This window comes from Scyliorhinus torazame, chromosome 14, assembly GCF_047496885.1.
Source record: "Scyliorhinus torazame isolate Kashiwa2021f chromosome 14, sScyTor2.1, whole genome shotgun sequence".
Taxonomy (NCBI): domain Eukaryota; kingdom Metazoa; phylum Chordata; class Chondrichthyes; order Carcharhiniformes; family Scyliorhinidae; genus Scyliorhinus; species Scyliorhinus torazame.
In genome coordinates, this window is record NC_092720.1 from 142,739,304 (window position 1) to 142,762,861 (window position 23,558).

At 48.8% G+C, this 23,558-nt stretch overlaps 1 protein-coding gene across 8 annotated transcripts in view; it reads left to right on the forward strand.

Annotated features, from left to right (window-relative positions):
• The window catches only part of LOC140390078 (kyphoscoliosis peptidase-like), a 930,728-nt gene that overhangs the window by 673,675 nt on the left and 233,495 nt on the right, over positions 1-23,558 (forward strand). For all 8 annotated transcript variants that reach the window (XM_072474955.1, XM_072474961.1, XM_072474960.1 and 5 more), the window contains one exon: positions 9,338-9,394. In XM_072474955.1, coding sequence (XP_072331056.1) covers positions 9,338-9,394 — 57 coding nt within the window. The remainder of the gene's footprint in view (positions 1-9,337; positions 9,395-23,558) is intronic.

A 23,558-nucleotide genomic window follows, 5' to 3' on the forward strand; every position in this document is an offset into this window, starting at 1 on the left:
GAGTGTCAGTCTGTACAGAGGGGGTCATTGTGAGATAGTCAGTATGTACAGGGGGTCAGCGTGAGCGTGCCAGTATGTACAGGAGTTCAGTGTGAGAGTGGCAGTATGTACAGAGGGTCAGTGAGAGAGTGTCAGTATGTACAGGGGGGGTCAGTGTGAGAGTGTCAGTATGTACAGGGGGGGTCGGTGTGAGAGTGTCACTATGTACAGGGGGGTCAGTGTGAGAGTGTCAGTATGTACAAGGGGTCAGTGTGAGAGTGTCTGTCTGTACAAGGGGTCAGTGTGAGAGTGTCAGTATGGACAGGGGTTCTGTGTGAGAGTGTCAGTATGTACAGGGGGGGTCAGTGTGAGAGTGTCATTATGTACAGGGGGGGTCAGTGTGAGAGTTTCAGTATGTACAAGGGGTCAGTGTGAGAGTGTCAGTATGTACAAGGGGGGTCAGTGTGAGAGTGTCAGTATGTACAGGGGGTCAGTGTGAGAGCGTCACTATGTACAGGGGGGTCAGTGTGAGAGCGTCAGTATGTACAGGGGGGGTCAGTGTGAGAGTGTCAGTATGTACAGGGGGGTCAGTGTGAGAGTGTCAGTATGTACAGGGGGTCAGTGTGAGAGTTTCAGTATGTACAGGGTCGGTCAGTGTGAGAGTGTCAGTCTGTACAGGGGGTCAGTGTGAGAGTGTCATTTTGTACATGGGGGGTCAGTGTGAGAGTGTCAGTATGTACAGGGGGGGTCGGTGTGAGAGTGTCACTATGTACAGGGGGGTCAGTGTGAGTGTGTCAGTATGTCCAGGGGGGGCCGGTGTGAGATTGTCACTATGTACAGTGGGGTCAGTGTGAGTGTGTCAGTATGTACGGGGGGGTCAGTGTGAGAGTGTCAGTATGTCCAGGGGGGTCAGTGTGAGAGTGTCACTGTGTACAGGGGGGGTCAGTGTGAGAGTGTCAGTCTGTACAGGGGGGGGTCAGTGTGAGAGTGTCAGTCTGTACAGGGTGGTCAGAGTGAGAGTGTCAGTATGTACAGGGGGGTCAGTGCGAGAGTGTCAGTATGTACAGGGGGTCAGTGTGAGAGTGTCAGTATGTACAGGGGGGGTCAGTGTGAGAGTGTCAGTATGTACAGGGGGGGTCAGTATGAGAGTGTCAGTATGTACAGGGGGTCAGTGTGAGAGTGTCAGTATGTACAGGGGGTCAGTGTGAGAGTGTCAGTATGTACAGGGGGTCAGTGTGAGAGTGTCAGTATGTACATGGGGTCAGTGTGAGAGTGTCAGTATGTACAGGGGGGGTCAGTGTGAGAGTGTTAGTCTGTACAAGGGGGGTCAGTGTGAGAGTGTCACTATGTACAGGGGGGTCAGTGTGAGAGTGTCACTATGTACATGGGGGGTCAGTTTGAGAGTGTCACTATGTACATGGGGGGTCAGTGTGAGAGTGTCAGTCTGTACAGGGGGTCAGTGTGAGAGAGTCAGTCTGTACAGGGGGCGTCAGTTTGAGAGTGTCAGTATGTACAGGGGGGGGTCAGTGTGAGAGTGTCAGTATGTACAGGGGGGTCAGTGTGAGAGTGTCACTATGTCCGGGGGGGGGGGTCAGTGTGAGAGTGTCAGTATGTACAAGGCGTCAGTGTGAGAGCGTCAGTATGTACAGGGGGTCAGGGTGAGAGTGTCAGTATGTACAGGGGGGGTCAGTGTGAGAGTGTCAGTATGTACAGGGGGGGGTCAGTGTGAGAGTGTCAGTATGTACAGGGGGTCAGTGTGAGAGTGTCAGTATGTACATAGGGTGTCAGTGTGAGAGTGTCAGTATGTACAGGGGGGGTCAGTGTGAGAGTGACAGTCTGTACAAGGGGTCAGTGTGAGAGTGTCAGTATGTACAAGGGGTCAGTGTGAGAGTGTCAGTATGTACAGGGGGGGTCAGTGTGAGAGTGACAGTCTGTACAAGGGGTCAGTGTGAGAGTGTCAGTATGTACAAGGGGTCAGTGTGAGAGTGTCAATATGTACAGGGGGGGTCAGTGTGAGAGTGACAGTATGTACAAGGGGTCAGTGTGAGAGTGTCGCTATGTACAGGGGGGTCAGTGTGAGAGCGTCACTATGTACAGGGGGGTCAGTGTGAGAGCGTCACTATGTACAGGGCGTCAGTGTGAGAGTGTCAGTATGTACAGGGGGTCAGTGTGAGAGTGTCAGTATGTACAGGGGTGGTCAGTGTGAGAGTGTCAGTATGTACAGGGGGTCAGTGTGAGAGTGTCATTATGTACAGGGGGGGGTCAGTGTGAGAGTGTCAGTATGTACAGGGGGGTCAGTGTGAGAGTGTCAGTATGTACAGGGGGGGGTCAGTGTGAGAGTGTTAGTATGTACAGGGGGACAGTGTGAGAGTTTCAGTATGTACAGGGGGTCAGTGTGAGAGTGTCAGTATGTACAGGGGGGGTCAGTGTGAGAGTGTCAGTCTGTACAGTGGGGGTCAGTGTGAGAGTGTCACTATGTACAGGGGGGTCAGTGTGAGAGTGTCACTATGTACATGGGGGGTCAGTGTGAGAGTGTCACTATGTACATGGGGAGTCAGCGTGAGAGTGTCAGTCTGTACAGGGGGTCAGTGTGAGAGAGTCAGTCTGTACAGGGGGCGTCAGTTTGAGAGTGTCAGTATGTACAGGGGGGGTCAGTGTGAGAGTGTCAGTATGTACAGGGGGGGTCAGTGTGAGAGTGTCACTATATACAGGGGGGGGTCAGTGTGAGAGTGTCAGTATGTACAAGGCGTCAGTGTGAGTGCGTCAGTATGTACAGGGGGTCAGGGTGAGAGTGTCAGTATGTACAGGGGGGGTCAGTGTGAGAGTGTCAGTATGTACAGGGGGTCAGTGTGAGAGTGTCAGTATGTACATAGGGGGTCAGTGTGAGAGTGTCAGTATGTACAGGGGGGTCAGTGTGAGAGTGTCAGTATGTACATGGGGGGTCAGTGTGAGAGTGTCAGTATGTACAGGGGGTCAGGGTGAGAGTGTCAGTATGTACAGGGGGGGTCAGTGTGAGAGTGTCAGTATGTACAGGGGGGGTCAGTGTGAGAGTGTCAGTATGTACAGGGGGTCAGTGTGAGAGTGTCAGTATGTACATAGGGGGTCAGTGTGAGAGTGTCAGTATGTACAGGGGGGTCAGTGTGAGAGTGTCAGTATGTACATGGGGGGTCAGTGTGAGAGTGTCAGTATGTACAGGGGGGGGTCAGTGTGAGAGTGTCAGTATGTACAGGGGGGTCAGTGTGAGAGTGTCAGTCTGTACAGAGGGGGTCAGTGTGAGAGAGTCAGTATGTACAGGGGGTCAGCGTGAGCGTGTCAGTATGTACAGGGGGGGTCAGTGTGAGAGTGTCAGTATGTACAGAGGGTCAGTGAGAGAGTGTCAGTATGTACAGGGGGGGTCAGTGTGAGAGTGTCAGTATGTACAGAGGGTCAGTGTGAGAGTGTCAGTATGTACAGGGGGGGTCAGTGTGAGAGTGTCAGTATGTACAGGGGGGTCAGTGTGAGAGTGTCAGTCTGTACAGAGGGGGTCAGTGTGAGAGTGTCAGTTTGTACAGGGGGTCAGTGTGAGAGAGTCAGTATGTACAGGGGGTCAGTGTGAGAGTGCCAGTATGTACAGGAGTTCAGTGTGAGAGTGGCAGTATGTACAGAGGGTCAGTGAGAGAGTGTCAGTATGTACAGGGGGGGTCAGTGTGAGAGTGTCAGTATGTACAGGGGGGTCCGTGTGAGAGTGTCACTATGTACAGGGGGGTCAGTGTGAGAGTGTCAGTATGTACAAGGGGTCAGTGTGAGAGTGTCAGTATGTACAGGGGGTCTGTGTGAGAGTGTCAGTATGTACAGGGGGGGTCAGTGTGAGAGTGTCATTATGTACAGGGGGGTCAGTGTGAGAGTTTCAGTATGTACAAGGGGTCAGTGTGAGAGTGTCAGTATGTACAGGGGGGGTCAGTGTGAGAGTGTCAGTATGTACAGGGGGTCAGTGTGAGAGCGTCACTATGTACAGGGGGGTCAGTGTGAGAGCGTCAGTATGTACAGGGGGGGTCAGTGTGAGAGTGTCAGTATGTACAGGGGGGTCAGTGTGAGAGTGTCAGTATGTACAGGGGGTCAGTGTGAGAGTTTCAGTATGTAAAGGGTGGGTCAGTGTGAGAGTGTCAGTCTGTACAGGGGGTCAGTGTGAGAGTGTCATTTTGTACATTGGTGGTCAGTGTGAGAGTGTCAGTATGTACAGGGGGGGTCGGTGTGAGAGTGTCACTATGTACAGGGGGGTCAGTGTGAGTGTGTCAGTATGTACAGGGGGGGCCGGTGTGAGATTGTCACTATGTACAGTGGGGTCAGTGTGAGAGTGTCAGTATGTCCAGGGGGGTCAGTGCGAGAGTGTCACTATGTTCAGGGGGGTCAGTGTGAGTGTGTCAGTATGTACGGGGGGGTCAGTGTGAGAGTGTCAGTATGTCCAGGGGGGTCAGTGTGAGACTGTCACTGTGTACAGGGGGGGTCAGTGTGAGAGTGTCAGTCTGTACAGGGGGGGGTCAGTGTGAGAGTGTCAGTCTGTACAGGGTGGTCAGAGTGAGAGTGTCAGTATGTACAGGGGGGTCAGTGTGAGAGTGTCAGTATGTACAGGGGGTCAGTGTGAGAGTGTCAGTATGTACAGGGGGGGTCAGTGTGAGAGTGTCAGTATGTACAGGGGGGGTCAGTATGAGAGTGTCAGTATGTACAGGGGGTCAGTGTGAGAGTGTCAGTATGTACAGGGGGTCAGTGTGAGAGTGTCAGTATGTACAGGGGGTCAGTGTGAGAGTGTCAGTATGTACATGGGGTCAGTGTGAGAGTGTCACTATGTACAGGGGGGTCATTGTGAGAGTGTCACTATGTACATGGGGGGTCAGTTTGAGAGTGTCACTATGTACATGGGGGGTCAGTGTGAGAGTGTCAGTCTGTACAGGGGGTCAGTGTGAGAGAGTCAGTCTGTACAGGGGGGGTCAGTGTGAGAGTGTCAGTATGTACAGGGGGGTCAGTGTGAGAGTGTCACTATGTACGGGGGGGGGGGGTCAGTGTGAGAGTGTCAGTATGTACAAGGCGTCAGTGTGAGAGCGTCAGTATGTACAGGGGGTCAGGGTGAGAGTGTCAGTATGTACAGGGGGGGTCAGTGTGAGAGTGTCAGTATGTACAGGGGGGGTCAGTGTGAGAGTGTCAGTATGTACAGGGGGTCAGTGTGAGAGTGTCAGTATGTACATAGGGGGTCAGTGTGAGAGTGTCAGTATGTACAGGGGGGGTCAGTGTGAGAGTGTCAATATGTACAGGGGGGGTCAGTGTGAGAGTGACAGTCTGTACAAGGGGTCAGTGTGAGAGTGTCAGTATGTACAAGGGGTCAGTGTGAGAGTGTCAATATGTAAAGGGGGGGTCACTGTGAGAGTGACAGTATGTACAAGGGGTCAGTGTGAGAGTGTCACTATGTACAGGGGGGGTCAGTGTGAGAGTGTCAGTATGTACAGGGGGGGTCAGTGTCAGAGTGTCAGTATGTACAGGGGGTCAGTGTGAGAGTGTCAGTATGTACATAGGGGGTCAGTGTGAGAGTGTCAGTATGTACAGGGGGGTCAGTGTGAGAGTGTCAGTATGTACATGGGGGGTCAGTGTGAGAGTGTCAGTATATACAGGGGGGGTCAGTGTGAGAGTGTCAGTATGTACAGGGGGTCAGGGTGAGAGTGTCAGTATGTACAGGGGGGGTCAGTGTGAGAGTGTCAGTATGTACATGGGGGGTCAGTGTGAGAGTGTCAGTATGTACAGGGGGGGTCAGTGTGAGAGTGTCAGTATGTACAGGGGGGTCAGTGTGAGAGTGTCAGTCTGTACAGAGGGGGTCAGTGTGAGAGAGTCAGTATGTACAGGGGGTCAGCGTGAGCGTGTCAGTATGTACAGGGGGGGTCAGTGTGAGAGTGTCAGTATGTACAGAGGGTCAGTGAGAGAGTGTCAGTATGTACAGGGGGGGTCAGTGTGAGAGTGTCAGTATGTACAGAGGGTCAGTGTGAGAGTGTCAGTATGTACAGGGGGGGTCAGTGTGAGAGTGTCAGTATGTACAGGGGGGTCAGTGTGAGAGTGTCAGTCTGTACAGAGGGGGTCAGTGTGAGAGTGTCAGTTTGTACAGGGGGTCAGTGTGAGAGAGTCAGTATGTACAGGGGGTCAGTGTGAGAGTGCCAGTATGTACAGGAGTTCAGTGTGAGAGTGGCAGTATGTACAGAGGGTCAGTGAGAGAGTGTCAGCATGTACAGGGGGGGTCAGTGTGAGAGTGTCAGTATGTACAGGGGGGTCCGTGTGAGAGTGTCACTATGTACAGGGGGGTCAGTGTGAGAGTGTCAGTATGTACAAGGGGTCAGTGTGAGAGTGTCAGTATGTACAGGGGGTCTGTGTGAGAGTGTCAGTATGTACAGGGGGGGTCAGTGTGAGAGTGTCATTATGTACAGGGGGGTCAGTGTGAGAGTTTCAGTATGTACAAGGGGTCAGTGTGAGAGTGTCAGTATGTACTGGGGGGGTCAGTGTGAGAGTGTCAGTATGTACAGGGGGTCAGTGTGAGAGCGTCACTATGTACAGGGGGGTCAGTGTGAGAGTGTCAGTATGTACAGGGGGGGTCAGTGTGAGAGTGTCAGTATGTACAGGGGGGTCAGTGTGAGAGTGTCAGTATGTACAGGGGGTCAGTGTGAGAGTTTCAGTATGTAAAGGGTGGGTCAGTGTGAGAGTGTCAGTCTGTACAGGGGGTCAGTGTGAGAGTGTCATTTTGTACATTGGGGGTCAGTGTGAGAGTGTCAGTATGTACAGGTGGGGTCGGTGTGAGAGTGTCACTATGTACAGGGGGGTCAGTGTGAGTGTGTCAGTATGTACAGGGGGGGCCGGTGTGAAATTGTCACTATGTACAGTGGGGTCAGTGTGAGAGTGTCAGTATGTCCAGGGGGGTCAGTGCGAGAGTGTCACTATGTTCAGGGGGGTCAGTGTGAGTGTGTCAGTATGTACGGGGGGGTCAGTGTGAGAGTGTCAGTATGTCCAGGGGGGTCAGTGTGAGAGTGTCACTGTGTACAGGGGGGGTCAGTGTGAGAGTGTCAGTCTGTACAGGGGGGGGTCAGTGTGAGAGTGTCAGTCTGTACAGGGTGGTCAGAGTGAGAGTGTCAGTATGTACAGGGGGGTCAGTGTGAGAGTGTCAGTATGTACAGGGGGTCAGTGTGAGAGTGTCAGTATGTACAGGGGGGGTCAGTGTGAGAGTGTCAGTATGTACAGGGGGGGTCAGTATGAGAGTGTCAGTATGTACAGGGGGTCAGTGTGAGAGTGTCAGTATGTACAGGGGGTCAGTGTGAGAGTGTCAGTATGTACAGGGGGTCAGTGTGAGAGTGTCAGTATGTACATGGGGTCAGTGTGAGAGTGTCAGTATGTACAGGGGGGGTCAGTGTGAGAGTGTTAGTCTGTACAAGGGGGGTCAGTGTGAGAGTGTCACTATGTACAGGGGGGTCATTGTGAGAGTGTCACTATGTACATGGGGGGTCAGTTTGAGAGTGTCACTATGTACATGGGGGGTCAGTGTGAGAGTGTCAGTCTGTACAGGGGGTCAGTGTGAGAGAGTCAGTCTGTACAGGGGGGGTCAGTGTGAGAGTGTCAGTATGTACAGGGGGGTCAGTGTGAGAGTGTCACTATGTACGGGGGGGGGGGGGTCAGTGTGAGAGTGTCAGTATGTACAAGGCGTCAGTGTGAGAGCGTCAGTATGTACAGGGGGTCAGGGTGAGAGTGTCAGTATGTACAGGGGGGGTCAGTGTGAGAGTGTCAGTATGTACAGGGGGGGTCAGTGTGAGAGTGTCAGTATGTACAGGGGGTCAGTGTGAGAGTGTCAGTATGTACATAGGGGGTCAGTGTGAGAGTGTCAGTATGTACAGGGGGGGTCAGTGTGAGAGTGTCAATATGTACAGGGGGGGTCAGTGTGAGAGTGACAGTCTGTACAAGGGGTCAGTGTGAGAGTGTCAGTATGTACAAGGGGTCAGTGTGAGAGTGTCAATATGTAAAGGGGGGGTCACTGTGAGAGTGACAGTATGTACAAGGGGTCAGTGTGAGAGTGTCACTATGTACAGGGGGGTCAGTGTGAGAGCGTCACTATGTACAGGGGGGGTCAGTGTGAGAGTGACAGTCTGTTCAAGGGGTCAGTGTGAGAGTGTCAGTATGTACAAGGGGTCAGTGTGTGAGTGTCAATATGTACAGGGGGGGTCAGTGTGAGAGTGACAGTATGTACAAGGGGTCAGTGTGAGAGTGTCACTATGTACAGGGGGGTCAGTGTGAGAGCGTCACTATGTACAGGGGGGTCAGTGTGAGAGCGTCAATATGTACAGGGGGTCAGTGTGAGAGTGTCAGTATGTACAGGGGGGGGTCAGTGTGAGAGTGTCAGTCTGTACAGGGGGGGTCAGTGTGAGAGTGTCACTATGTACAGGGGGGTCAGTGTGAGAGCGTCACTATGTACAGGGGGTCAGTGTGAGAGTGTCAGTATGTACAGGGGGTCAGTGTGAGAGTGTGAGTATGTACAGGGGGTCAGTGTGAGAGTGTCAGTATGTACAGGGGGTCAGTGTGAGAGTGTCACTATGTACAAGGGGGTCAGTGTGAGAGCGTCACTATGTACAGGGGGTCAGTGTGAGAGTGTCACTATGTACAGGGGGTCAGTGTGAGAGTGTCAGTCTTTACAGGTGGGTCGGTGTGAGAGTGTCAGTATGTACAGGGGGGGTCAGTGTGAGAGTGTCAGTATGTACAGGGGGTGTCAGTGTGAGAGTGTCAGTCTGTACAGGGGGGTCAGTGTGAGAGTGTCACTATGTACAGGGGGGTCAGTGTGAGAGTGTCAGTATGTACAGGGGGTCAGTGTGAGAGTGTCAGTATGTACAGGGGGGGTCAGTGTGAGAGTGTCAGTATGTACAGGGGGGGTCAGTGTGAGAGTGTCAGTATGTACAGGGGGTCAGTGTGAGAGTGTCACTATGTACATGGGGGGTCAGTGTGAGAGTGTCAGTATGTACAGTGGGTCAGTGTGAGAATGTCAGTATGTACAGGGGGGGTCAGTGTGAGAGTGTCAGTATGTACAGGGTGGGTCAGTGTGAGAGTGTCAGTATGTACAGGGGGGGTCAGTGTGAGAGTGTCAGTATGTACAGGGGGGGTCAGTGTGAGAGTGTCAGTCTGTACAGGGTGGGTCAGTGTGAGTGTGTCAGTATATACAGGGGGGTCAGTGTGAGAGTTTCTGTATGTACAGGGGTCAGTGTGAGTGGCTAGTCTGTTCCGCGGGTCCCTGTGAGAATGTCAGCATGTACAGTGATGCGCCTTTTTGCACATCAACCAGAATTCTGAATTTAATTGAATCTCTGTTTCTTAGGAAAAGCTATACAAGAACTTGATACACCGACTGCCTCGGAATTCAGCCAAATACCAGGTTTGCTTCACTCACCTTGTATATGTTTGTATTTTAGTTTGAAATTGAAGTATTTGTGGTAAGCTTTGTTGAAATTACACCCACCAAAACATTCCAAGATAGTGACTCCAGCCCTGTCGCTGCCCATTGCGTGAGACTCAACTCAACGGTTCATAAGACCATTGGAAATTGGAGCAGGAGTGGAGCACAATGTCCATCGAGCCTGCTCCGCCATTCAATACCGTCGTTGCTGATCTTGAGCTTCATTTCTATATTTCATATCCCTTAATTCCCTGAGAGACAGTCTATCCCAGCCTTGAGATATTTTTAACAATGGAATTCCTTACCCCAGATGGTAATGGATGTTCCAAAGTTTCACAAACCTTTGACCGGGACAGGTCCGATCTCGCACACTGAGCAGGGTGTCAATGCCACACAGCAGCACCATGAAAGCAGGCCAGAACCCCGCAGGTCTCAGCCCTGCAGAGTAGGTCTTCCCAGATTATGGCAGAAAAAGTGGCGTGGCTCCCTCTACCTCTGCTGTGGATCCTGGGCAGATACCAAGACTTGATGTAGACTTAGAAGTTTAAAGAAAGTCTTGTTGAGTATCGGCACAGGTGTTGTTCGTCACTTATAGATAGTGAGCCCTTACTGAAATCTTCAAACACCTCTGTCAATGTATTAAACCTCACTTTTTTCACCTTCCTTGTGCCTCCCTGCTCTCATTAGATTTCTGCATGAAGTGCAGTTGAGACAACAGTGTTCATCTCACACTGAAAGGCTGGATGCTCCACACTGAGCCTCCTCCATCTCCTCACTGCAAGGCTGTCAGTTCATTGGCTGACATTCCCTCACTGTGACAGGACACATCAGTCATGCCAGTGTCTTCCTAGTAATTAGGAGTCCGCCCACAATGACCAAACCCGTCACTCAACCCAATCATTGTGGGAGTGTGATCGCAACACATGGATCCCAGCACCTAATCCCTTGTGAGTACTTTGCCTCTGGCACCGGTGACACTGACCCTCAAGGGAACCCCTACGGAGGAGCCTGGGTCAGGAGAGATGGGTCTATCTGCAGGGGGGGTGGCTCAGTGGGGGTTTGCCAGCTGCCTTCAGCCAGACAGGAGTCAGACATTTGCAGTAGCTCTTTGAGGAACAATGGACTGTCCCCACTGTACGTTGTCATCATCATCCTGCAATATTGAGACTTGGGGCAATTCTTCTTTCCCATGACACAAACCAATGTTAGGTTTGGGTGAGCGTTGCCAGCACACAGACAGCAACATCCAACTCCTGGTGGGTCTGGTGGGCACTCTAATCCTGGTCATCAGTGAAGTGGGGGTCAATAAGGATGTCCCGAGCTCACCTCCCCGTTATGGTCCTCGTCACTGGACGATGCCTCTCTCTGCCCCCTCCATGGGTTTCTCCTAGTCACCCACCTCAATGTCCTGTTAATCAGAGCAGCTGTGCCGCTCATGCATCTCCTCCTCGCCATCTCCTGGCCCCGTTGAAGCGTTAAGTTATGGAGGGCAGCGCAGACAACCAGAATGTATGACACCCTCTGGTGATTGTATTGCAGGGTTCTACCGGATCAGCCCAGGCACCGGAAACACATCTTCCCGTACCAGCCTCCCCGAACAGGCGCCGGAATGTGGCGACTAGGGGCTTTTCACAGTAACTTCATTTGAAGCCTACTTGTGACAATAAGCGATTTTCATTTAATTTCATTTTCATTTGAAATCCCGATGGTCTGTTTCAGCAAACCACGAGTTGAAGCTTGAGCCTCATTATATTGGGTCTCTGCTGAACTCTGTGGCCTGCAGAGAGACGTCTTCAGCCACATCCTCAGGTGGTATCCCTTGTCACCGAGGAGCCATCCCTTAGCTGTTGAGCTCCCTCAAATACGTCCAGTATCTATGAGTGGCCAAGGAAGAAGCTGTCATTGATGCTCCCCGGGAACATACCTGGATGATATGCTTTGTGTGATAGCAGACGGGCTGACCATTAAGGGAGTGGAAGCTCTTGCGGTTAATAAACTGTGTCCTGGCTAGCCTGGTCTCAGTGGAGATTGATGAAGTTGCGATCCCATGCGAAGAGTGCATGCAACACCTCCTTGATGTACTTATGTGTGGAGCACTGCAAGATGCTGCAAAGATTACCAATAAAGTCTTGAAAGGAGCCACCCGCATAAATGTTCAGGGTGACTGGCAGTGGCCGCTCTCTGAGTCCATGCAGCAGGTGGCACTGATGAGAGACTTTGTTACTGATCGTGTGGAGTCTCCTCCGACACTGGTTTTCACTCATCTCCAGGAAAATTAATAATGATAATAATCAATTAGGCTCCTGGGCCGAAGCTGGTACCTCCGAGCGGCTGCTCTCTGGGGTCCATCATCTGGCTGTGGAGCAGGCTCTGCCACCCTTTCCTCTTTGGGGAGCTGCTGCTGCCTCCAAGAGCCATACATCAATGCATCTGTCGTCTTCCTTACTTCAGGCGAGGATTACAGCCATTCTAACAGCTCCATCTCTCTTTCTCGCTGTACTCACTGCATGGGAACAAAGAGAAAGAGTGAACTTTATGGAATCGACTCCATGCCCTGACCCATTGCCTATCCACCCCAGGAACATCCTTCCGGTGGTCACGGACTTTTGTGCTGGCCATCACACCGAGGTCCAATCCATTACTAACTCACAAAATGGACAAAGACCTACACCGCCCAAGCTTCAGAGATTATCCTGACGTTTCCTGAAAGGAGCAGACTCTGTCCCATGGTTAACTGTAAGGCCTGGTGCAACCCTCTCAAGGAGGGGGTGGGTGGAGATTGGCCAGTGAGGACTCCACTGCCTGTTGGAGCAGGGCACCCTGTTGAGATTAATAGCCTTTGTGCCTTGAGATGAAACTTGTATATCTGCTTGACTCAGAAGTAGTGACCAGTAATCAGTGGCACTAAAGCACATCGGTGCCGAGCTAGATTGTATAATTAGCTTGTTTGTCAAAGCAAAGGAATGTTCATTGACCAGTAGGTGTGTCAGGAGAGCGTGAGCTAATTGATATCATAGATCCATATCATAGTTAAAATGCTCGGTCATTTATTCACTGGCAGCTCCCACAACATCATCCCCCCCCCCCTCCCGGCCAATGTATGCACCCCACCCCCCCCACCCCCCCCCCCCCCGCCAATATATGCATTCTACAAGTCTTGTCGAGAGAACACCCACTCACCCAGCCCAGTACACCGTGCTTCCCATTTTGTGCCAGGGCCCTTCTGGAAGGCAGAGCCCTTCAACTCAGAATTTCAGGCTCAGAGTACATGAGTCTCAAAACAAGGGTGCAAATTCATGGCCGATCTCCCTGTGTTTTAGACCCCCGAACAACGGAAACAATCTTGTAGCCTCTAACTTTTCGACCACCTTCAGAATTTTATCCCTCTCATTCTTCTAAACACCAAAGAAACTTCACTCAGCATCTCATAGCACATCCCTTCTGCCCAGGGACCACCACTGTGCCACCTTCAATGAAATATAGCCTTTCTTAAATGTGGAGACCAAACACCACACGGTATTCCAGATCTGGGGCTGGATTCTCTGCAGTCGGGATGCTCCATTTTGCCAGCAGCCTGGGGGGTTCCCGACGGCATGGGGCTGCCCCACAATGGGAATCCCCATTGACCAGCCGGAAAAACGGAGCATCCTGAACCAGAAATCTAGTGCAGCGGGACAGAGAATCCAGCCCATGGTCTGACCAAACTCCTGTACAACTGTACATAGAACATAGAACAATACAGAGCAGTACAGGCCCTTCGGCCCACGATGTTGCACCGAAACAAAAGCCATCTAACCTACACTATACCATTATCATCCATATGTTTATCCAAGAAACTTTTAAATGCCCTCAATGTTGGCGAGTTCACTACTGTAGCAGGTAGGGCATTCCACGGCCTCACTACTCTTTGCGTAAAGAACCTACCTCTGACCTCTGACCTCTGTCCTATATCTATTACCCCTCAGTTTAAAGTTATGTCCCCTCGTGCCAGCCATTTCCATCCGCGGGAGAAGGCTCTCACTGTCCACCCTATCCAACCCCCTGATCATTTTGTATGCCTCTATTAAGTCTCCTCTTAACCTTCTTCTCTCCAATGAAAACAACCTCAAGTCCATCAGCCTTTCCTCATAAGATTTTCCCTCCATACCAGGCAACATCCTGGTAAATCTCCTCTGCACCCACTCCAAAGCCTCCACGTCCTTCCTATAATGCGGTGACCAGAACTGTACGCAATGCTCCAAATGCAGCCGTACCAGAGTTCTGTACAGCTGCAACATGACCTCCTGACTCCGGAACTCAATCCCTCTACCAATAAAGGCCAACACTCCATAGGCCTTCTTCACCACCCTATCAACCTGGGTGGCAACTTTCAGGGATCTATGTACATGGACACCTAGATCCCTCTGCTCATCCACACTTCCAAGAACTTTACCATGAGCCAAATATTCCGCATTCCTGTTATTCCTTCCAAAGTGAATCACCTCACACTTCTCTACATTAAACTCCATTTGCCACCTCTCAGCCCAGCTCTGCAGCTTATCTATATCCCTCTGTAACCTGCTACTTCCTTCCACACTATCGACAACACCACCGACTTTAGTATCGTCTGCAAATTTACTCACCCACCCTTCTGCGCCTTCCTCTAGGTCATTGATAAAAATGACAAACAGCAACGGCCCCAGAACAGATCCTTGTGGTACTCCACTTGTGACTGAACTCCATTCTGAACATTTCCCATCAACCACCACCCTCTGTCTTCTTTCAGCTAGCCAATTTCTGATCCACATCTCTAAATCACCCTCAATCCCCAGCCTCCATATTTTCTGCAATAGCCTACCGTGGGGAACCTTATCAAACGCTTTGCTGAAATCCATATACACCACATCAACTGCTCTACCCTCGTCTACCTGTTCAGTCATTTTCTCAAAGAACTCGATGAGGTTTGTGAGGCATGACCTACCCTTCACAAAGCCATGCTGACTATCCCTGATCATATTATTCCTATCTAGATGATTATAAATCTTGTCTCTTATAATCCCCTCCAAGACTTTACCCACGACAGACGAGAGGCTCACCGGTCTATAGTTGCCGGGGTTGTCTCTGCTCCCCTTTTTGAACAAAGGGACCACATTTGCTATCCTCCAGTCCTCTGGCACTATTCCTGTAGCCAATGATGACATAAAAATCAAAGCCAATGGTCCAGCAATCTCTTCCCTGGCCTCCCAGAGAATCCTAGGATAAATCCCATCAGGTCCCGGGGACTTATCTATTTTCAGCCTGTCCAGAATTGCCAACACCTCTTCCCTACGTACCTCAATGCCATCTAATCTATTTACCTGGAGCTCAGCATTCTCCTCCACAACATTATCTTTTTCCTGAGTGAATACTGACGAAAAATATTCATGTAGAAGACTTTATTCGCGCAATAAGGGCCAGCGGCACGGTAGCACTGTCTCTTCACAGCGCCAGGGACCCGGGTTCGATTCCCAGCTTGGGTCACTGTCTGTGCGGAGTCTCCACATTCCCCCAGTGTTTGTGTGGGTTTCTTCCGGGTTCTGCGGTATCCTCCCACACAGTTCCGAAAGACGTGCTGTTGTGTGAATTGGACATTCTTTATTCTCCCTCAGTTTACCCAAACGGGCGCCATAGTGTGGTGACTAGGGAATTTTCACAGTAACTTCATTGCAGTGTTAATGTAAACCTACTTGTGACACTCGTAAAAATTATCATTTGCCTTTCTGATTGCTGACTGCACCTGCATGCTAACTTTCTGTGTTCCTCGTCTGAACGTTCCTAAGTCACTTTGAACATCAACACTAACAAGTTTTTGACCTTTTAAAAAATATTCTTTTGTTTATCCTTATGAGCAATGAATAATGTCAAACTTCCCTATATTATACTCCATCTTGTTACCCTCTTACCTAATCTTTCTATATCTCTTTGCTGTCTCTGTATTCTCCACACAGCTTACCTTCCCATCTAACTTTGTATCATCAGTAAACTTAGATACAGTACTCTCTGTCTCTTTATCTGAGTCTTTAATACAGATTATCAATAGCTACACCTCAGTAATCTTTGCAACGCTCCACGGTTCACTGTCTGCCAACTTGTGAAAAGTCTCATTTATGTCCACTCTGCCCATTCACCAATCCTTTATCCATGCGAAGATGATGCCACCCCCCACCCCCACACCGCCTAAATCCATGAGACCTACTAACCTTTTGTGTGACACCAACTTAAATGTCCTTTGGAAATTTGGTCGACTTCATCTTGTCATGTGAGAGTACCTTTATTCAATGGGTGTTTATAAATGGGTGTGTATATAAGTATCTGTAGTGAGAGTACATTTAAGAAATGGGTGTATACTACTGCAGTGATGTCAGAGAGTGCATGGAGCTGGGCTGTCTGTCAGATTTTTACTTTCATTTTAGGCTTTTTCCTGCAGGGTGTGTTTTAGTTTCGTTTTCAGAGCTGGATAGCTGCAGTCACAGCCAGAAGGTGTATGAGTCACTCTCTCTGTAATCTAAAGACTGCAAATCAATCCTTTGGTGATTGAAAACTAATAACTGCTCTCAATAGTGACTTTAACCTGATGTGCTTCTGTTAAAAGTCCTTTTTTAAGTCTTATGGATGTTAAAAGGACAGCTTAAGGATTACTTAGTGTTGTATTCTTTGGGGGTTGTATTTGAATTAATGGTTGCTAAGATGTTCGCTGTATGTTTTAAAAAGGTTAAATTGAGTTCATAGAATAAACATTGTTTTGCTTTAAAAAATACTTTTCCATTTCTGCTGTGCTGGAGAGTGGGTCGTGTGCTCCCCATACCACAATCTATTAAAAGTTGTGGATCAGGTGAACACCATGATACACTTTGGGGTTCTCTAAACCCTGGCACATAACAAATTGGGGAACGAGGGGGATAAAAGTCTATCTATTGGATTGGCTTAGTGAACTTAAGGACCGTGAGGGGTGAGCATATTGTGGTTGCTTTTTAGGTGTGGTATTCTAGTTTAAGTGGGGAGTGTGTTGTGGACAATGTCTCCTTCAGAGGCTCATAAGTTTTTGGGGGTGGAGACAGTCACACACAGTGCCTTATGGACAGAGACTAAAAGCAGACTGTTAAATTTGGCAAGAACATTGCAATTAACATTACCTGACAAAATGCGAAAAGACAAGGTAATTATGGCGGTGGCAAAGCATTTAAAGTTACCTGAGATACAGTTTGACTCATTGGACAAGGCAAATATTTCAGTTACAAATTAAACAAATGGAACATTAGAAAGAATTAAAGCAGCTTGAATGCGAAAGAGAGGGAAAAGAAAGAGAGAGAGAGGAAAAAGGAAGAGATAGGGAGGAAAAAGAAAGAGAGAGAGAGGAAAAAGAAAAGGAGAGAGAAGAAAGGAGAAAAGAAAGAATAGCCCTAGCAGAACAAAAAGAAAGAGAAAGGGGGATACAGATCATGGAAAAAGATAAAGAGAGAGAGTTTGAACTTCAGAAAAGGGCCATGAAAGATGATTGTCAGTTAAAATTGGCAGAAGTAAAGGGAAACGTACAGTTGGATGCAAGTGACGAGGATAGTGAGAAAGAGTGTCAATGCTGAAGGCTTGGTGGGGATCTATTGAAATATGCCCAAACATTGCCAAGGCTTGATGAGAAGGAGGTAGAAGCCTTTTTCATTTCATTTGAGAAGGTAGCTAAACAAATGAAATGGCCACAGGACATGTGGGTATTACTGATTCAAACAAAGCTGATAGGTAGGGCTGGTGAAGTGCTTGTATCACTACTGGATTAATTTTGATGGGCGGATAAGCGCTTTGAAAATAGACCAAACAAATGAAGCTCTTCGAGAAATTATACTTTTGGAGGAGTTTAAAAGTTCAATTCCTGATGTAGTGATAACTCATGTGGAAGAGCAGAGGGTTAAAACTGCGAGATTGGCAGCAGAAATGGCAGATGATTATGAATTAGTTCATAAATCAAAGCTTGGTTTCCGACATCAGTTTCAACCTGTGAGGGATAGAAACTGGGAACATGAGAAATACTCAAGTGGTAAAGGTAAAGGCGATCTGATGGGAAATAATAAGGAGAGTGTACCTCAGATTAAAAAAGAAATCCTGGAGGGTGGAAAAGAAATGAAAAATTTCAAATATTTTCACTGTAATAAACTAGGCCATGTAAAGTCACAGTGTTGGTGGTTGAAGAAAAGCACTGGGAAGGCTTATGTGGTAAAACAGGATAAGACAGTGGGGTTTGTTAAAGTGGTAAAGGAAAGCCCAAGTGAAGCGAAGGAGGGGCAAAAGATTGTACAGCCTGATCAAGATGTGATTGATAAGAAAGTGCCAGATCTCTTTAAAGAATTTACTTGTGTGGGTAACGTTTACTCATGTGTATCAGGAGGTGCAGGTAAGGAAGTCACAATTTTAAGAGATATGGGAGCTAGTCAATCTTTAATGGTAAGAGATGAGGAGTTATGTAGTTTGGGAAGAATGTTGCCAGAAAAGGTGGTAATATGTGGAATTCAGGGTGAGAGGAGTAGTGTTCCATTATATAAGGTGAGGTTGGAAAGTCCAGTGAAGGGTGATGAAGTGGTAGTAGGAGTAATAGAGAATCTATCTTGCCTCGGAATACAGTTCAACTTGGGTAATGATATAGTTGGATCGCAGGAGGGAGTGATGCCTACTGTGATTGATAAGCCAGTGGAAAATCAGACAACTGAAGTGTTGAAGGACAAATATCCTGGGATTTTTCTGGGTTGTGTAGTAACAAGGTCGCAAAGTCACAGGTTAAGACAAGAGGAGAAATCAAAGCGTGAAGATGAAGTTGAAGTGCAATTATCAGAAACGATTTTTGATCTGATGGTTGAAAAAGAACAAGAACAGATGGAGGATGAGGAGAATATTTTTAGTTCAGGAAAATTGGCGGAGTTACAACAGAAAGATAGAACATAGAACATAGAACAATACAGCGCAGTACAGGCCCTTCGGCCCACGATGTTGCACCGAAACAAAAGACATCTAACCTACACTATGCCATTATCATCCATATGTTTATCCAATAAACTTTTAAATGCCCTCAATGTTGGCGAGTTCACGGCTGCAGCAGTTCAGGCATTCCACGGCCTCACTACTCTTTGCGTAAAGAACCTACCTCCGACCTCTGTCCTATATCTATTACCCCTCAGTTTAAAGTTATGTCCCCTCGTGCCAGCCATATCCATCCGCGGGAGAAGGCTCTCACTGTCCACCCTATCCAACCCCCTGATCATTTTGTATGCCTCTATTAAGTCTCCCCTTAACCTTCTTCTCTCCAACGAAAACAACCTCAAGTCCATCAGCCTTTCCTCATAAGATTTTCCCTCCATACCAGGCAACATGCTGGTAAATCTCCTCTGCACCCGCTCCAAAGCCTCCACGTCCTTCGTATAATGCGGTGACCAGAACTGTACGCAATACTCCAAATGCGGCCGTACCAGAGTTCTGTACAGCTGCAACATGACCTCCTGACTCCGGAACTCAATCCCTCTACCAATAAAGGCCAACACTCCATAGGCCTTCTTCACCACCCTATCAACCTGGGTGGCAACTTTCAGGGATCTATGTACATGGACACCTAGATCCCTCTGCTCATCCACACTTTCAAGAACTTTACCATTAGCCAAATATTCCGCATTCCTGTTATTCCTTCCAAAGTGAATCACCTCACACTTCTCTACATTAAACTCCATTTGCCACCTCTCAGCCCAGCTCTGCAGCTTATCTATATCCCTCTGTAACCTGCTACATCCTTCCACACTATCGACAACACCACCGACTTTAGTATCGTCTGCAAATTTACTCACCCACCCTTCTGCACCTTCCTCTAGGTCATTGATAAAAATGACAAACAGCAACGGCCCCAGAACAGATCCTTGTGGTACTCCACTTGTGACTGTACTCCATTCTGAACATTTCCCATCAACCACCACCCTCTGTCTTCTTTCAGCTAGCCAATTTCTGATCCACATCTCTAAATCACCCTCAATCCCCAGCCTCCGTATTTTTTGCAATAGCCTACCGTGGGGAACCTTATCAAACGCGTTGCTGAAATCCATATACACCACATCAACTGCTCTACCCTCGTCTACCTGTTCAGTCACCTTCTCAAAGAACTCAATAAGGTTTGTGAGGCATGACCTACCCTTCACAAAGCCATGCTGACTATCCCTGATCATATTATTCCTATCTAGATGATTATAAATCTTGTCTCTTATAATCCCCTCCAAGACTTTACCCACTACAGACGTGAGGCTCACCGGTCTATAGTTGCCGGGGTTGTCTCTGCTCCCCTTTTTGAACAAAGGGACCACATTTGCTGTCCTCCAGTCCTCTGGCACTATTCCTGTAGCCAATGATGACATAAAAATCAAAGCCAAAGGTCCAGCAATCTCTTCCCTGGCCTCCCAGAGAATCCTAGGATAAATCCCATCAGGTCCCGGGGACTTATCTATTTTCAGCCTGTCCAGAATTGCCAACACCTCTTCCCTACGTACCTCAATGCCATCTATTCTATTAGCCTGGGGCTCAGCATTCTCCTCCACAACATTATCTTTTTCCTGAGTGAATACTGACGAAAAATATTCATTTAGTATCTCGCCTATCTCTTCAGACTCCACACACAATTTCCCATCCCTGTCCTTGACTGGTCCTACTCTTTCCCTAGTCATTCGCTTATTCCTGACATACCTATAGAAAGCTTTTGGGTTTTCCTTGATCCTTCCTGCCAAATACTTCTCATATCCCCTCCTTGCTCGTCTTAGCTCTCATTTTAGATCCTTCCTCGCTACCTTGTAACTATCCATCGCCCCAACCGAAACTTCACACTTCATCTTCACATAGGCCTCCTTCTTCCTCTTAACAAGAGATTCCACTTCCTTGGTAAACCACGGTTCCCTCGCTCGACGCCTTCCTCCCTGTCTGACCGGTACATACTTATCAAGAACACGCAGTAGCTGATCCTTGAACAAGTCCCACTTATCCAGTGTGCCCAACACTTGCAGCCTACTTCTCCACCTTATCCCCCCCAAGTCACGTCTAATGGCATCATAATTGCCCTTCCCCCAGCTATAACTCTTGCCCTGCGGTGTATACTTATCCCTTTCCATCATTAACGTAAACGTCACCGAATTGTGGTCACTGTCCCCAAAGTGCTCTCCTACCTCCAAATCCAACACCTGGCCTGGTTCATTACCCAAAACCAAATCCAACGTGGCCTCGCCTCTTGTTGGCCTGTCAACATATTGTTTCAGGAAACCCTCCTGCACACACTGTACAAAAAACGACCCATCTATTGTACTCGAACTACATCTTTTCCAGTCAATATTTGGAAAGTTAAAGTCTCCCATAATAACTACCCTGTTACTTTCGCTCATATCATCCAGAATCATCTTCGCCATCCTTTCCTCTACATCCCTAGAACTATTAGGAGGCCTATAAAAAACTCCCAACAGGGTGACCTCTCCTTTCCTGTTTCTAACTTCAGCCCATACTACCTCGGAAGAAGAGTCCCCATCTAGCATCCTCTCCGCCACCGTAATACTGCTCTTGACTAGCAGCGCCACACCTCCCCCTCTTTTGCCTCCTTCTCTGAGCTTACTAAAACACCTAAACCCCGGAACCTGCAACATCCATTCCTGTCCCTGCTCTATCCATGTCTCCGAAATGGCCACAACATCGAAGTCCCAGGTACCAACCCATGCTGCCAGTTCCCCTACCTTGTTTCGTATACTCCTGGCATTGAAGTAGACACACTTCAAACCACCTACCTGAACACTGGCCCCCTCCTGCGACGTCAAATCTGTGCTCCTGACCTCTATACTCTCATTCTCCCTTACCCTAAAACTACAATCCAGGTTCCCATGCCCCTGCTGCATTAGTTTAAACCCCCCCAAAGAGCACTAACAAATCTCCCCCCCAGGATATTTGTGCCCCTCAGGTTCAGATGTAGACCATCCTGTCTGTAGAGGTCCCACCTTCCCCAGAAAGAGCCCCAGTTATCCAAAAATCTGAATCCCTCCCGCCTGCACCATCCCTGTAGCCACGTGTTTAAATGCTCTCTCTCCCTATTCCTCATCTCACTATCACGTGGCACGGGCAACAACCCAGAGATAACAACTCTGTTTGTTCTAGTTCTGAGCTTCCATCCTAGCTCCCTGAAAGCCTGCCTGACATCCTTGTCCCCTTTCCTACCTATGTCGTTAGTGCCAATGTGGACCACGACTTGGGGCTGCTCCCCCTCCCCCCTAAGGACCCGGAAAACACGATCTGAGACATCACGTACCCTTGCACCTGGGAGGCAACATACCTAACGTGAGTCTCTCACGCTCCCACAAAATCTCCTATCTGTGCCCCTGACTATAGAGTCCCCAATTACTAATGCTCTGCTCCTCTCCCCCCTTCCCTTCTGAGCAACAGGGACAGGCTCCGTGCCAGAGGCCCGTACCCCATGGCTTACCCCTGGTAAGTCGTCCCCCCCACAAGTATCCAAAGCGGTATACTTGTTTCTCAGGGGAACGACCGCAGGGGATCCCTGCACTGACTGCTTTTTCCCAGTCCCTCTTACAGTTACCCACCTATCTCCAATCTTTGGTGTAACTAATTCCCTGAAGCTGCTATCTATGACCCCTTCTGCCTCCCGAATGATCCGAAGTTCTTCCAACTCCAGCTCCAGTTCCCTAACTCGGTCTTGGAGGAGCTGGAGATGGCAGCACTTCCTGCAGGTAAAATCAGCAGGGACACTAACTGCATCCCTCACCTCAAACATCCTGCAGGAGGAACATTGCACTCCCTTCCCTGCCATTCCTCCAACTTTCTACCAAGATCTGGCTAACAACTAAATTATATTTTTATAAAAAATAATAATAATATAATAAAATATGGTACTTACCTCAGACCAATGGGTTTTATTATTAGGTTAGAGGAGGAGGGCGGGTGGGAGACACTACACGTGTAGTGTCTCGGGTTTCCTCTCCACCAGAATTTATTGGTGAGGGTCTTCCCAGACGTCCGCGGGTCGACTTCCTGTTCCCGCCTAAAAAACTAATTTAAAAAAAAAGAAAAATTCTCAGCTCCTGCTGAGAATTCCGCAATGCTCCCGCTGAAACTGACTCACCAGCTGTTCTCCCGCCGAAATCGACTGGCCTGCCCCTGCAAAGACAAGTGCTTTTAAAGGTTGACTTACCTCCCAGAAACCTCCTTCCGCAATGCTCCCGCTGAAACTGACTCACCAGCTGTTCTCCCGCCGAAATCGACTGGCCTGCCCCTGCAAAGACAAGTGCTTTTTAAGGTTGACTTACCTCCCAGCAACCTCCTTCCGCAATGCTCCCGCTGAAACTGACTCACCAGCTGTTCTCACGCCGAAATCGACTGGCCTGCCCCTGCAAAGACAAGTGCTTTTAAAGGTTGACTTACCTCCCAGCAACCTCCTTCCGCAATGCTCCCGCTGAAACTGACTCACCAGCTGTTCTCACGCCGAAATCGACTGGCCTGCCCCTGCAAAGACAACTGCTTTTAAATGTTGACTTACCTCCCAGCACCCTCCTTCCGCAATGCTCCCGCTGAAACTGACTCACCAGCTGTTCTCACGCCGAAATCGACTCAAAGATGTAGAAACAAAACGGATGTATCAGAAAGCATACATGGATGAGGAATCTGAGTGTATATCAGATTGTTATTATCGTAAAAGTGATGTCTTGATGAGAAAATGGAGACCATTACATATGCAGGCGGATGAAAAGTGGGCAGAAGTTCATTACGTAGTATTGCCGGTAGGGCAGAGAAAGGAGCTGTTGCGAGTTGCACATGAGGTATCAGTGGGAGGTCACTTGGGAAGAAGTAAAACTCAAGCTAAACTACAAAAACATTTTTATTGGCCTGGACTACATAAAGATGTAGTTAAATGTTGTCAATCATGTCACACATGTCAAGTGATAGGGAGACCTCAAGCAGTGATAAAACCAGCGCCCTTAATACCCATTCCAGCATTTGAGGAACCTTTTAAAAGGGTCCTAATTGATTGCGTAGGACCACTTCCTAAAACGAAAAGTGGGAATCAATATCTTTTGACTATAATGGATGTGTCGACTAGGTTTCCAGGGGCCATTCCAGTACA